We start from the raw sequence: 13530 nt of genomic DNA on the forward strand, positions 1-13530 counted from the left end.
CTGGAAGGCCATAGTTTGGACATGCCTGAGTTAACAGATAGGGTTGCCACCTCAGGCATTTTAGATTCCTGGAGATTCCCCCCCCCCCCCCCCCCCCACACACACACCTTCATGTGTGCGCACCCTCCCGGAAAAGTGGGAGTGGCTTTGTAAACGGACGTGGTCTCTTCAGACGTGGTCCCTATAAGAAACCTTGTATAAAATGTCTGTAGCCATAGGGATCACTGTGCCCTATAACAATGCAGGGAAATGGCGCTAATGATTTCAATTGAATGTATACCATATATATCCTATTTATTTTTTCCAAAAATGTAACAGCTGCATAATGTGGGTTAGGGGAAATCAGGGAATTTGCTAAACTATTCAAGGAGTCGGGGAGATTGCTGATATTCAAGGAGTCTCCTGCAGGAGGGGAGGAAACTATCCTGTGACGGGATTGGTTCTAAATCCCTGCGGTCGGAATCCCTGCGTTCAAAGTCCTGATGCCGGAATCCCGACAAGGGGGGGACGTGGATGCCCCCCCTTGGGGGCTCGCTGCACTTGCCACGCAGCGGGCCCGGTGCCTCACTAATCTCGGCTCACTAATTTATTCACCCTCTATGGGTGTCGTGGAAACCCACAGAGGGAGAAAGTGTCGGATTTCCAGCGTCAGGATTCTGAACGCCTGGATTCCAACCGCCGGGATTGTAACTGCATCCCCCTGTGACACTGGCCGGGGTTATTCTAGTTCACTCTTTCTGACAAAATCCTTCTTAGATGGAAAAAACCAGTTGCACTGCAGGTGGGGCAGATGTTACTTGTGCAGAGAGAATTCGATTTGGGTGGGGTTTTACTTCAAAGTGAGATCTATATTGCAGTGTGAAAATAAAGCAGCCAGTATTTACCCTGCACAGAAACAAAATAACTCACCCAAATCTAATTCTCTCTGCACATTTTACACCTGCCCCCCCCCCCCCCTGCAGTGCAGCATGGTTTTGTCCATCTAAGAAGGATTTTGTCAGAAAGAGTGAACTAGAATAACCCCCACTATGCCTAGAATTGAATTAACATATTTCATTGTCTACTAACTAAAAACATAACAAGGTTGTTGCTTATTGTAAAGTTTTATTACCCTAAATGTACAATGGATACAAAGAGAAACCTGATTCCTAAGCGCCTGATTCAGAGGTACTGTAGGCACAAAACCGATGTTTGTATGAGAGAATGTGGCAGATGTATTAAGCCTGGAGAAGAGATAATGGGAGCTGATTGGCTGGTGCGTTATCTCTTTCCACTTTATCTCTTTGCCAGGCATAGTACATCTGCCCCATTATTTGCTGCTATGCATGTAACGAAACTGAGTTGAGATCACCAAGCCGCCCAATGACGCAAGTGTACAGCCTGTCCATGGTCACTAAAAGTGGGCGTCTCAGCACGTGTCCCGCCTGTCGCAACCTGGTGCATAACGGGAAGGCTGTCACCAGTTGCACCATATCGCTCCCACTTTGCAGTCGCTATTGCCGATACAACAGCAGCTGCCTCTGAATCAGGCCCATAGTCATTGAAGAGTCACTTGTCTAGCTGCACAAAGCACAACAGACGTTTAATGGCCCTAAGAAAACTCCGCAATTCTCTTAAACGAGCCGACCCTGGCGTTGGGTGCGCCCCAGTCACTGAATCGTCTGTATTCTCCTGGGCTCAGATAATACTGTCTCCCTTTGTAATCGGGCAGCTCATAGAATATCCAGTAACCATCAAACACATTGCAGGACTGGATGTCGTTGTGACTATAACGATCGTAGACTGAAGGGCAATCCTCCATGGCTTCCAGCGTCCGGCCCCCGAGGTTATTCCTCTCGTAGAGTCTCAGTCTGTAAGATCCTTTATGCTGCATAGGAGGAGAATACGGAGAACAGGAATCATTATATACTGGGGGGACATGCGGCACGATGACTGCTGGCAGTACAGAGGGCGTCGTGCGCAGGAACCCTGCCCATAGTCACCTGTATACAGGCATCTGTGCTATAACAAGATCTACAATGTTCAGTTGTGGATTGATCTACGCAGTGTCTATATGGTCAGTAAATCGACAGGGTCAGTAGGCCGAAATTCAAAGGTCAACAGGGCCAAAAGGTCGATAAAATGTTGACATTTAAAAATATCGACATGAGTTATTCCCAATTTTTGTGACATGGACCCTAAATTAGTGTAACATGTACCCTCCCTTCACTTGACAATCGCTTTTCTCTCGCCATGCTTTGGGCACGGTGGCTCGCTACACTGGGCCCCACTACTTTCTCCTTCTATGCCAACATGGTAGGTGAAGTATAAAAGGGAAAAAAAAAGGGAAAAAAAGAATGCAATCTGTCGACCTTTTCCATGGAGACTGTCTATCTATTGTAGACACGGTAAATCGATCAGCCGAATATAAATAATGTCATATTTCGGTGTAAAGTCGATGACTGAGGACCATTTGCGGTATCGATGGCCGCCACATCGAAGCATGTGTACATGCCATTAGGTGCCCCTCCCCCATAGTGTCCATAGAGCACACTTACTGGTGAAATCGCTAAACAGGACTTGATGGAATCGTTATATCCCAACCACTGGTGGAGATTGGGATAGTCTCCTCTTTGCAGGAAATACTGGTGTCCCTTGTAGTTGACGTGCTCGTATATCACCCAGCATCCTTGTATGACCTGAATGGAGTTACAGCGGCTGATGAACCAGCTCAGCATAGGGCAGTCATTAGCGCAGCTGTAGGAGCGCCCCTGGAAGTTCCGCTCTTCATAAAATATGATCTGCATCTGTCATGAACAAATGAGAAGTCAAATTACAAAGGGCGTGATAAAAAAATCATAATAGTAATGCTAGTATTATTAATAGTAATAAGTAAGAAATATATATCATTATAATAAAGTAAAAATAATAATATAATAAAAAAATAGTAGTAAATGTATTAATAGTTATAATGATAACAATAGTAATAATGGTACTTGTTTAGTTTCACGGCGGCAGCGTCTCAGTCACAGCAGTGTCTGTGTCCCCTTTGCTCGCCCACGCTACGGGCTCGGTGGCTCTCTACGCTCGCCACGCTATCTAAGATCAACTCCATACTAACGTGGATAGTGGGGGTATGAACCAATTCACGTTGGCATGGACTTTATTTTAGATAGTTTTCCGAGCGCCGAACCCGGAAGTAGCGGGCGGCCATGCTGCCGCCGTGAAACTAAACAATTACCATTATTACTATTGTAATAGGTATATTGAGGTATCTAACATTTATGTTGTATAAACACATGACATAACACAAATATATTTTATTTGTCAATGAAACAATATTTAAAACATGAAACAAAGTTTGTGTCCTATCTCAGGCAGACTTTAAATGCCAAGCAATAATTTTCTTGCACATTTAAAATGCCAGTTACATATCGTGTCCCCAGTAGTGCCAGTTACATATCGTGTCCCCAGTAGTGCCAGTTTGAGGTCCCCAGTAGTGTCAGTTATATATCATGTCCCCAGTAGTGTCATTTACATATCCTGTCCCCAGTAGTGCCAGTTACATATCGTGTCCCCAGTAGTGCCAGTTATATATCATGGGCCAAATTCTCTAAGCTTCAAAAGTGATAAAATGAGAGTGATAAACAGCCAGCCAATCAGCTCCTGTCTGAAATTTTTCAAACACAGTCTGTGATATGGCAGGTAGGAGCTGATTGGCTGGCTGTTTATCACTCTCCATTTTATCACTTTTGAAGCTTAGATAATCTGGCCCCATGTCCCCAGTAGTGCCAGTTTGAGGTCCCCAGTAGAGTCAGTTACATATCATGTCCCCAGTAGTGCCAGTTACATATCGTTTCCCCAGTAGTGCCAGTTACATTTTGTATCCCCGGTAGTGCCAGTTACATATCGTGTCCCCAGTAGTGTCAGTTACATATTGTGTCCCCAGTAGTGCCAGTTACATATCATGTCCCCAGTAGTGCCAGTTTGAGGTCCCCAGTAGTGCCAGTTATATATCGTTTCCCCAGTAGTGCCAGTTACATACTGTGTCCCGGTAGTGCCAGTTATGTATCATGTCCCCAGTAGTGTCAGTTACATATTGTGTTCCCAGTAGTGCCAGTTACATATTATGTCCCCAGTAGTGCCAGTTTGAGGTCCCCAGTAGTGTCAGTTACATATCATGTCCCCAGTAGTGCCAGTTACATATCGTTTCCCCAGTAGTGCCAGTTACATATTGTGTCCCCAGTAGTGCCAGTTACATATCTTCTCCCCAGTAGTGCCAGTTTGAGGTCCCCCGTAGTAATGCCAGTTACAGATCGTGTCCCAGTAATGCCAGTTACAGATTGTGTCCCCAGTAGTGCCAGTTACAGATTGTGTCCCCAGTAGTGCCAGTTACAGATCATGTCCCCAGTAGTGCCAGTTACAGATCGTGTCCCCAGTAGTGCCAGTTACATATTGTGTCCCCAGTAGTGCCAGTTTGAGGTCCCCAGTAGTAATGCCAGTTACAGATCGTGTCCCCAGTAGTGCCAGTTACAGATTGTGTCCCCAGTAGTGCCAGTTACAGAGGTCCACAGTAGTAATGCCAGTTACAGATCGTGTCCCCAGTAGTGCCAGTTACAGATCGTGTCCCCAGTAGTGCCAGTTACAGATCGTGTCCCCAGTAGTGCCAGTTACAGAGGTCCACAGTAGTAATGCCAGTTACAGATTGTGTCCCCAGTAGTGCCAGTTACAGATCGTGTCCCCAGTAGTGCCAGTTACAGATCGTGTCCCCAGTAGTGCCAGTTTGAGGTCCTCAGTAGTAATGCCAGTTACAGATCGTGTCCCCAGTAGTGCCAGTTACAGATTGTGTCCCCAGTAGTGCCAGTTACAGATCGTGTCCCCAGTAGTGCCAGTTACATATCGTGTCCCCAGTAGGGCCAGTTTGGTGTCCCCAGTAGTGCCAGTTACAGATTGTGTCCCCAGTAGTGCCAGTTTGAGGTCCCCAGTAGTGCCAGTTACATATCATGACCCCAGTAGTGCCAGTTACAGAGGTCCACACTAGGTTTTTAGCAACAAAAAAGTTAATTTTGGCGAATATGGTTTTCAGAATAATTTGGATAATGGATATTTGGATAAGTGATAGTCGATCTTTATATACATAAATAAATAAGGGAATCCTGAGAGTCAAGGCCAGAGAAACATGGTAAGTGTGTCACGGGATAGCTGTACAGGACAACAGATATGTGTCCCCCCTCCACCAGTAATTTGGAATTTTGTTCCCTCCTCATTTATGAACACACATTTGTGCTCAACTACAACCTTGGGGAGACTGTACATACAGAGCTGCCGCAACCCTCATGGACTGACCGAACTAAAGCAGGTCATTGGGGATACGCCCCTATCTCACCTGAGTACTTAGATGCGTGGATCTTCCAACCACTGAGTAAGACAGTCACTAACCTCATACACTCTGGAATCTGAGTTAACTCTTTGATAAGGGCCAGGTCTAACATAAGCCAACTTTAGGCAGCTGCCTAGAGTGCCACAGAGTCCACATTTGACAAAATTAAGGATGTATATGAGGAAGACATCCCTGTTGTATTTAATACATGTGGTAGCTGTGGGACTTCCAAGACGTCACCTCCATACTGTCATTTGAAGCTTTGGCTAGGATGCCAAGAAGCCTTACACTGCCCCTGACTGGACAGTATACCTGCCGGTAACCATTGTTCACTGAGATCAGGGCTAGTCAGAAACAGCCACCTGGTCGATACAATCCATAATATATCATTCTGTTTCATTCCCACTTCTGCCACCATTGGGGTGTTATTGAGACCAGTCCGCCATTAATCTGGAAGCCTCCAGTTCTTACTGTTGTAACTGATTTCACTGTTATCATAAGCCAAGTAATAACACTTGGGCTGAACCCTTCTATTTATTATATTAGTCTTGTACAATGACTCTCGTCCCCTTCCCTACAGAGCCCTGGAATGGTTACACATTTATGTACTTAATTCATTATCACACTTTCATCTCATGTTTATAACCATAAAAAGGCTCTGAGGGGTCCATCGGGGACACTATAGAAGTTAGTTAAGAGCATGTTTATTATTTTCAATCAGTGACTGATGTGGAAACTTGAAGTGGGGGAATAAAGAATGTAAGCGAACATATATTTATATTGTACCAGTTTGGTACGGTGTGACTAGAAGTAGATCTAAGACCAGCAATCGCCTTATGTGTCCTGACTTCTGTGCCGCCTGGCCATGGGTCACAATATCAGCTGTGTGAGCCATGGCCGGGTGGCGCAGGAATGAGGACACAAATCAGGTCTGTCCGCAATTATTTTCACGTCTCCCACTAGACCACGAGTCAATAGGTGCTTGTGGTCCAGCAGCCAGGAAATGGCATTGGTGGCTGCTGGACTGCAAGCTCCTATTGGCTTGGCTTGAAAATAGTGGTGGACAGACCTGCTTTAACTATACAGTCAGGCAGTGCACTACTCTCTCTGCCTGGCTGTTGGAGCGGGCCGCAGCAGCATTTCACCCTCCCCTTGGCATCGAGCAATGTATGTCCCCCTTGGCATCGAGCATGAAGCCCCTTGGCATAGAGCATGAAGCCCCTTGGCATCGAGCATGAAGCCCCTGGTTTCAAGCATGAAGCCCTTAGCAATAAGCATGTAGGTAAGTGGCACTTTTGTGTCAAATATGTAATGGGTATTAGGAGGTTCGCTAAAATGTGCAACGGGTATAATGGCGTGTGGTATAATGTTTACTGCCACGCCACCTTTTGTGATGCCGTGCCACCTTTCCATTAGGCCGCAACCCCTTTTTGTTGCGCAAGAGTCCCGCCTACTAAAAATCGTAACATGCCCTTGCTCCGGGCACTGTGGCACCTAGCTCCACCACTGCCCAGATTATGTTTAAGATGCCGGTTTCAGGCGCATTGTGATCATGTAAAGAATCCCTCTGCTTCCAGCTCATCGCCAGGGCGGACTATGGTTGGACTATGGTCTCTGCTAAGAGATTCTTTATCACGTTCCATCTGAGTTTAAAATTTGGGAAATAATAACTTAGCTTCAGTGCACAAAATATTATAATATATATCCTGCTTATACAGTATAGCATACAAAGAGCCGGACAAACCCCAAATCGGTATATAATGATAAATAATAATATAATTCATCAGAGCGCACAACACCTTCTGTATTACAGTACCTTCTTCCTCTGGTGCTATAGTATCAGGGAACATATGTCTGCAGTAATCTCTCCATGCTGAGAACACCGCCAGCGAGAGCCTTTATATACATTACACAGATTACACAATGGGGAACCCTGATCCCACTATCTGCATCCACAATGTTCCGCTCACCCCAGCGCTGTAGCAAGGACCAGTGGGTTCAGGCTTGTGACAGAGACGCGAATAGGATACATGACTTCTAACAAAGGGAAAAGACTGGTGTTGGGCTGTATGTATACATGGGGTTCCGTGCATGACTATAAAGCTCACATGACACTGCCTGAGTGTGACAATGAATTGCACATGTGATCACATTATACAGGGATTGTGCTGTTTCCACAGGTGTCACCTGCAGGGAACTCTGAAGATTGTTATCTGTGTGTTGTTGAAACATTAGCGTGTGAGCAAAGCAAAGTCCTTTATTTTTTATTTTTATCTAAAGGCATGCCAGCCTCAATATGCCACCCAGCGTGAGATGCCTCACACCTCCAGTCTCAGTAGACCATGCAGAGAGGTGTCTCATACAGTGTACATCCAACCTCAGTACACCATGCAGCGTGATATACCACCTCTTACATCCAGCCTCAGTACACCATGCAGCGTGATATACCTCATACATCCAGCCTCAGTACACCGTGCAGCGTGATATACCTCATACATCCAGCCTCAGTACACCATGCAGCATTATATACCTCATACATCCAGCCTCAGTACACCGTGCAGCCTGATATACCTCATACATCCAGCCTCAGTACACCGTGCAGCGTGATATACCTCCAGCCTCAGGACACCGTGCAGCGTGATATACCTCATACATCCAGCCTCAGGACACCATGCAGCGTGATATACCTCATACATCCAGCCTCAGTACACCGTGCAGCGTGAGATACCTCATACATCCAGCCTCAGTACACCTTACAGCGTGATATACCTCATACATCCAGCCTCAGTACACCGTGCAGCGTGATATACCTCATACATCCAGCCTCAGTACACCGTGCAGCGTGATATACCTCATACATCCAGCCTCAGTACACCATACAGTGTGATATACCTCATACATCCAGCCTCAGTACACCGTGCAGCGTGAGATACCTCATACATCCAGCCTCAGTACACCTTACAGTGTGATATACCTCATACATCCAGCCTCAGTACACCGTGCAGCGTGGTATACCTCATACATCCAGCCTCAGTACACCGTGCAGCGTGATATACCTCATACATCCAGCCTCAGTACACCGTGCAGCGTGATATACCTCATACATCCAGGTATATCACGCTGCACGGTGTACTGACACAGTCCCTGTGTATGTATAAACTTGGTGATCAGGTGCTGCTGTCTCTCCTGTCAGGGGTCCCCCCCCCTCTCGCAGGTACAGTTTACCCAAGCCTGTAAGGGGGGCCCTGGTCTGGACACAAAGTTTTTTCTTTTTATTTGGTGGCGAGTGTGCCGGGTCTGAGTGCGCCGGAGTCAGCTGTTCAGCAGCGGCATTGGGGGTGCGGATGTGGGCGGACGTAGGCCGACGTGGGGGCAGCAGCATCATAGAGGTCCTTCTGAGTGTCGTTCCACTCTCCGACTTCAGTGCCTAACTTGGGAGTTTACAGTGGCTGGACGACAGGAGGATAGGTAGTCCCTGGGTGCCGGGAGGAGCTGGGTCAGAGAGAGGCCACCTCCCGCGGGAGTACCACCCACTCCGCAGAATCCAGCCCGCCCTGCTCCCCATCCCAGCCGCCACCAGCAGCAGCAGGTGCCGGTGCCATGTCTCCAGCCCAGCAGTCCCAGACCTGGTTCCCCACCCATGTCCAGGTCACTGTGTTCCAAGGTGGAAGGTGGGTGGCCGGTTGTTCTGTGTCTGCTGCCTCCCTGTCTCTGGATGTCAGCATGTAACTCCTGGCAGAGGATGTACTGTAACTCCATGACAACGGGCATGTTAACCCCTGGCAAAGCATTTAACCCCTGGCAGAGCATGTACTGTAACTCCATGACAACTAGCGTGTTAACCCCTGGCAGAGCATGTAACTCCTGGCAGAGCATGTACTGTAACTCCATGACAACGAGCGTGTTAACCCCTGGCAGAGCATGTAACCCATGTCAGAGCAGGATAATCCCATGGCAATGAGCATGTTAATCCACTAATTTGCAATGAGCATCACGGTGAGTGGAATAACATGTAATGGGCATTATGGCATGTGGTAAAATATGTAATAGGTATTACGGTGTATGGCATAATGTGTACTTCCCATGACAGGGTATTGTCTAATCGCTGTGCCCAACTACCCCCCACAAATGACATAACTCTCTTGTTGGATAAAATTGGCCACAGCAGCCATCTTTATTGAAACAATACAATTTTAAACAATAATCCAAAAACATTCCCACGGAAGGTGGTCCCCGAGGCCCTCAATAAATATATATCCACGCCTCTAAGCACTTCCAGGAGCTCTTACCCCCAGCCGATAGCGATTGGCTCAAGGGCACCAATTGTACACACCCAGTGCTCATTAATTAACCTCACCCAGGGGAGTCCAGCCCCCTCATGGGGCCCTCCCCGCCGCATAATTAAGCCTCAATGCCACCAACCTCGAGGACCCCCCTCCGCACAGGCCACTGTGACAAAAAGACATCCTAGCAAATATTCTACCTAAACTATAAAAAATAGGGAAGGGTGGGTGGGAGCTGTTGAGAAAATCTCCCAGTGACCCCTATTTCCTGCCTGAATCCTGCTTATAAACCCCTCCAACACCCCGTTAAGCCCCTCCCCCTATGACCCTCTCCTTAAGCACTCCTCCTATGACTAAACTGCTAGTCAGCTCCCTACAAACCCTGTCAGGGGAGCCTACCCCCAGGCTTTGCCTCCAGTCCGGCTCCTACATGACAGGGTATTGTCTAATCGCTGTGCCCAACTACCCCCCACAAATGACATAACTCTCTTGTTGGATAAAATTGGCCACAGCAGCCATCTTTATTGAAACAATACAATTTTAAACAATAATCCAAAAACATTCCCACGGAAGGTGGTCCCCGAGGCCCTCAATAAATATATATCCACGCCTCTAAGCACTTCCAGGAGCTCTTACCCCCAGCCGATAGCGATTGGCTCGAGGGCACCAATTGTACACACCCAGTGCTCATTAATTAACCTCACCCAGGGGAGTCCAGCCCCCTCATGGGGCCCTCCCCGCCGCATAATTAAGCCTCAATGCCACCAACCTCGAGGACCCCCCTCCGCCACAAAGCACGAGGTTAAACCCTTAACCCTGTGCGCCCCCCCCACATCCGGAACGCTGTTTCTATTCCCTCTTGTAGTCCCAAAGACCAAACATCTATCCCCACAGCATTCAGGTGCACACCGTCACCTCTCCAAAATGCCCCGGCACCAGACTCAAGTTCCCTGTGCCTCACCACAACAGCCCCGTTCCTGGCCATAAAACGCCCAATCGCCCTGTTAACTTTAATCCGTGCCTTATTGAGCTTGTCAGCCGACCTCGCATCCCTCCAATAATGGCGTGGCACGATGTCTGACCAAACCGTGATTAATTCCGGAAACATTGCCCATAACCGTAGGAGATCAAACTTGATATCCCTTATCAACTCCCTAAATGGTCTGCCCCCAAGGTCATTCCCGCCCACATGCAAAACTAATATGTCGGGAACCCTATCGAGCCGAACAAAACGGTGAAATTCCTGCAGCACTCCACTCCATACCATACCGCGTTTTCCCCGCCAGCGAACCACTGCCTTCTCTCTATCCAAACCCAGCTGGCGGCCGTTCGGTCTGACATCAGCCCGTAAAGCTCCCCAAAAGACATATGAATGTCCTAAAATCCAAATCAGGCACGGAGGCTGCCCTAAAACAGAGAAAACACAGTCAACCTCAACAATCCCCTAAACGAACATAAGACCGAAAGCGAGACGATTCCCACCGCCCAATACGCTTAATCAACTCATCCCCAAATCCCATTCTAGCAGCCTCAGTTGCGGCCCCAATGCGGAAAGAGTGACCCGCGTATTCCTCCCCCTTGAGGCCCAACGTCCGCAGGACTGCTCTAAACACACTTGTGAACTGAAACCGTGATAAAAAGGATCCATTCGCATGCATCAGCAAAGGATCCCTTTCCCTGCCCACTCTGACCTCCTTAAATATCCTCAGCCGTGCCACCGGGCACATATCTGAGCCTGGTACAGAGAAGAGAACTACCTTCTTCCCCCTCCCTAACTGATCCGTCTTAGACCTTCTCACCACTAGCTCCACCCTATCCGAGTATAAATCCACATCCTCTCCTAACAAACCTCCCGGCCTGGACACGCTTGGACTCACGAGCTCCCCAATCCGCAGTTCCCCGAAGAAGGCAAGCGAAAAAGCTACCCCGAACAACCTTTCCTCGAAATTGGAACTACAGACCTCCCCTAACTTCATGCCCATATTCTGTAACAACTGGAAAGACACCGGCCTTCTCTGATCCTGTACGACATGACCTCTCCTCCAACCTTTTAAAGCCTGCGCAATCAGGAAATTCTTAGTGACGTCAGGCCTGCCGCCTGCACGAAACCCAAAAGCCAAGCCCGCCATGCAGCGCGTGATTTTTGCCACTGACCAACCAATCTCCTTACAATGGCCTATATATAGCAAGACAGCCAACTCGTCATCATCCTCCTTCAGACCTACTACCTCACGCCATTCTAACCAGCTCCGCCATTCCTGATTGTATGCCGACCATGTATTCGGGGCCAAGGATTCCCTGATGAGCTGATCGACTACCCGTCCAGCAGAGCCCAGAGCCGGCTCGGGAACCCGGTCCCCTCCCTGTCCGCCTCCGGTGCCAACTCCCGAAAACGCTCCCACTGTGAACGAGATAAAGCATCCGCAATGCCGTTAGAGACACCGGGAACGTGCCTAGCCACAACCCACAAATTCAAAGCCAGACATTCCAATACTAACTGCTGCAAAATAGTGACCACTGACGGTGAAGATGCCGACAATTGGTTAATAGCCATGACAACCCCCAAATTATCGCAGTGAAAACAAATCTTCCTATTGCGGAATAGCTCCCCCCAAACAACTACTGCTACCAAGATAGGAAACAACTCCAACAATGCCAAGTTTTTAACCATGCCTCTCTGCACCCAAGACTCCGGCCACCGGCCTACACACCAATGTCCCTGGCAATATGCCCCGAACCCACCACTCCCGGCCGCGTCTGTGAAAAGGTCTAGCTCAGTAGCGACGCATGTGTCTGACATCCACAAAGCTCTGCCGTTAAAAGCTTCCAAAAAAGTTGCCCACACCCGCAAGTCCCCTTTCAACTCACTACCTAATCTGACAAAATGATGAGGAAGAACCACCCCTGCTGTCGCTGCTGCCAGCCTCCTGCTGAAAATGCGGCCCATAGGCATAATGCGACACGCAAAATTCAATTTGCCCAGCAAGGATTGCAATTCCCGCAATCTAATCTTCTTCAACAGCAATGCCCTCCCTACCTCGGCCTTCAAACCCAGCAATTTCTCCTCGGGCAAGCGGCACTCCATATTCTCGGTATCAATGACAATACCCAAAAAACTGATCACAGTCGCAGGGCCCTCCGTCTTACCTGGAGCAAGCGGGACCCCAAAGTCTGCCGACACCCTTTCAACAGTCCTCAACAATAAGTCACATACTCCGGTCCCCCCAGGACCAATACATAAGAAGTCATCTAGGTAATGAATAACTGAACTACACCCAGAGACATCCTTAACCACCCACTCCAAAAAAGAACTAAAGGCCTCAAAATAAGCACATGACAAAGAACAACCCATCGGTAAACAACGATCAACAAAAAATTCCCCGTCCCAACAACAACCCAACAAACGCAAACTGGTTGGGTGAACCGGCAGCAAACGGAATGCCGATTCAATATCAGTCTTTGCCAACCTGGCCCCTTTCCCAAACCGCTTCACCCACTGAACAGCCGCGTCAAACGATGTATAAACCACCGAGCAGATGTCAGGGTCAATGCCATCATTGACCGACGCCCCCTTTGGAAAAGATAAATGGTGTATAAGACGAAACTTGTTCGCCTCCTTTTTTGGCACCACCCCCAACGGAGAGACTATCAAATCTGGCCATGGTGCCGACCCAAAAGGTCCAGCCATACGACCTAGCTGCACCTCCTTGCGCAGTTTATCCTGCACCACCTCTGGATGCTCCCTTGCAGACTTCAAATTCCTCCTCAAGCCCCCTGAAACCTGCACGTCGGAAGGTATCTTAAAACCTTCCCTAAACCCCTCCTCCAACAACACGGCTGTCTGTTGGTCAGGATACCTACGCAGATAGCCCAGCATCCTTTCCAGCC

General features: G+C 48.3%; 1 protein-coding gene across 1 annotated transcript; it reads right to left on the bottom strand.

Moving 5' to 3' along the window:
* Window positions 1-1546: 1546 nt before the first annotated feature.
* On the bottom strand, window positions 1547-2786 carry LOC146019608 (gamma-crystallin M2-like). Its single transcript, XM_083152118.1, has 2 exons — window positions 2538-2786; window positions 1547-1867 (listed from the first exon to the last, which is right to left on the bottom strand). Exons 1-2 carry the CDS (start codon window positions 2784-2786, stop codon window positions 1592-1594), a joined length of 525 nt encoding a protein of 174 aa, XP_083008244.1. The 3' UTR covers window positions 1547-1591.
* Between the last annotated feature and the right edge of the window lie 10744 nt (window positions 2787-13530).

The sequence above is a fragment of the Crinia signifera genome, chromosome 7, assembly GCF_055691185.1.
Source record: "Crinia signifera chromosome 7, ASM5569118v1, whole genome shotgun sequence".
Taxonomy (NCBI): Eukaryota; Metazoa; Chordata; class Amphibia; order Anura; family Myobatrachidae; genus Crinia; species Crinia signifera.

What these genes read in the sequence shown, in the direction of transcription:
- LOC146019608 (XM_083152118.1), bottom strand. Translation starts at nt 2,786, where the DNA reads ATGCAGATCATATTTTATGAAGAGCGGAACTTCCAGGGGCGCTCCTAC. An exon ending in CCTGTTTAGCGATTTCACCA is followed by an intron (nt 1,868 to 2,537) that starts GTAAGTGTGCTC and finishes CCTCCTATGCAG; the next exon opens with CATAAAGGATCTTACAGACT.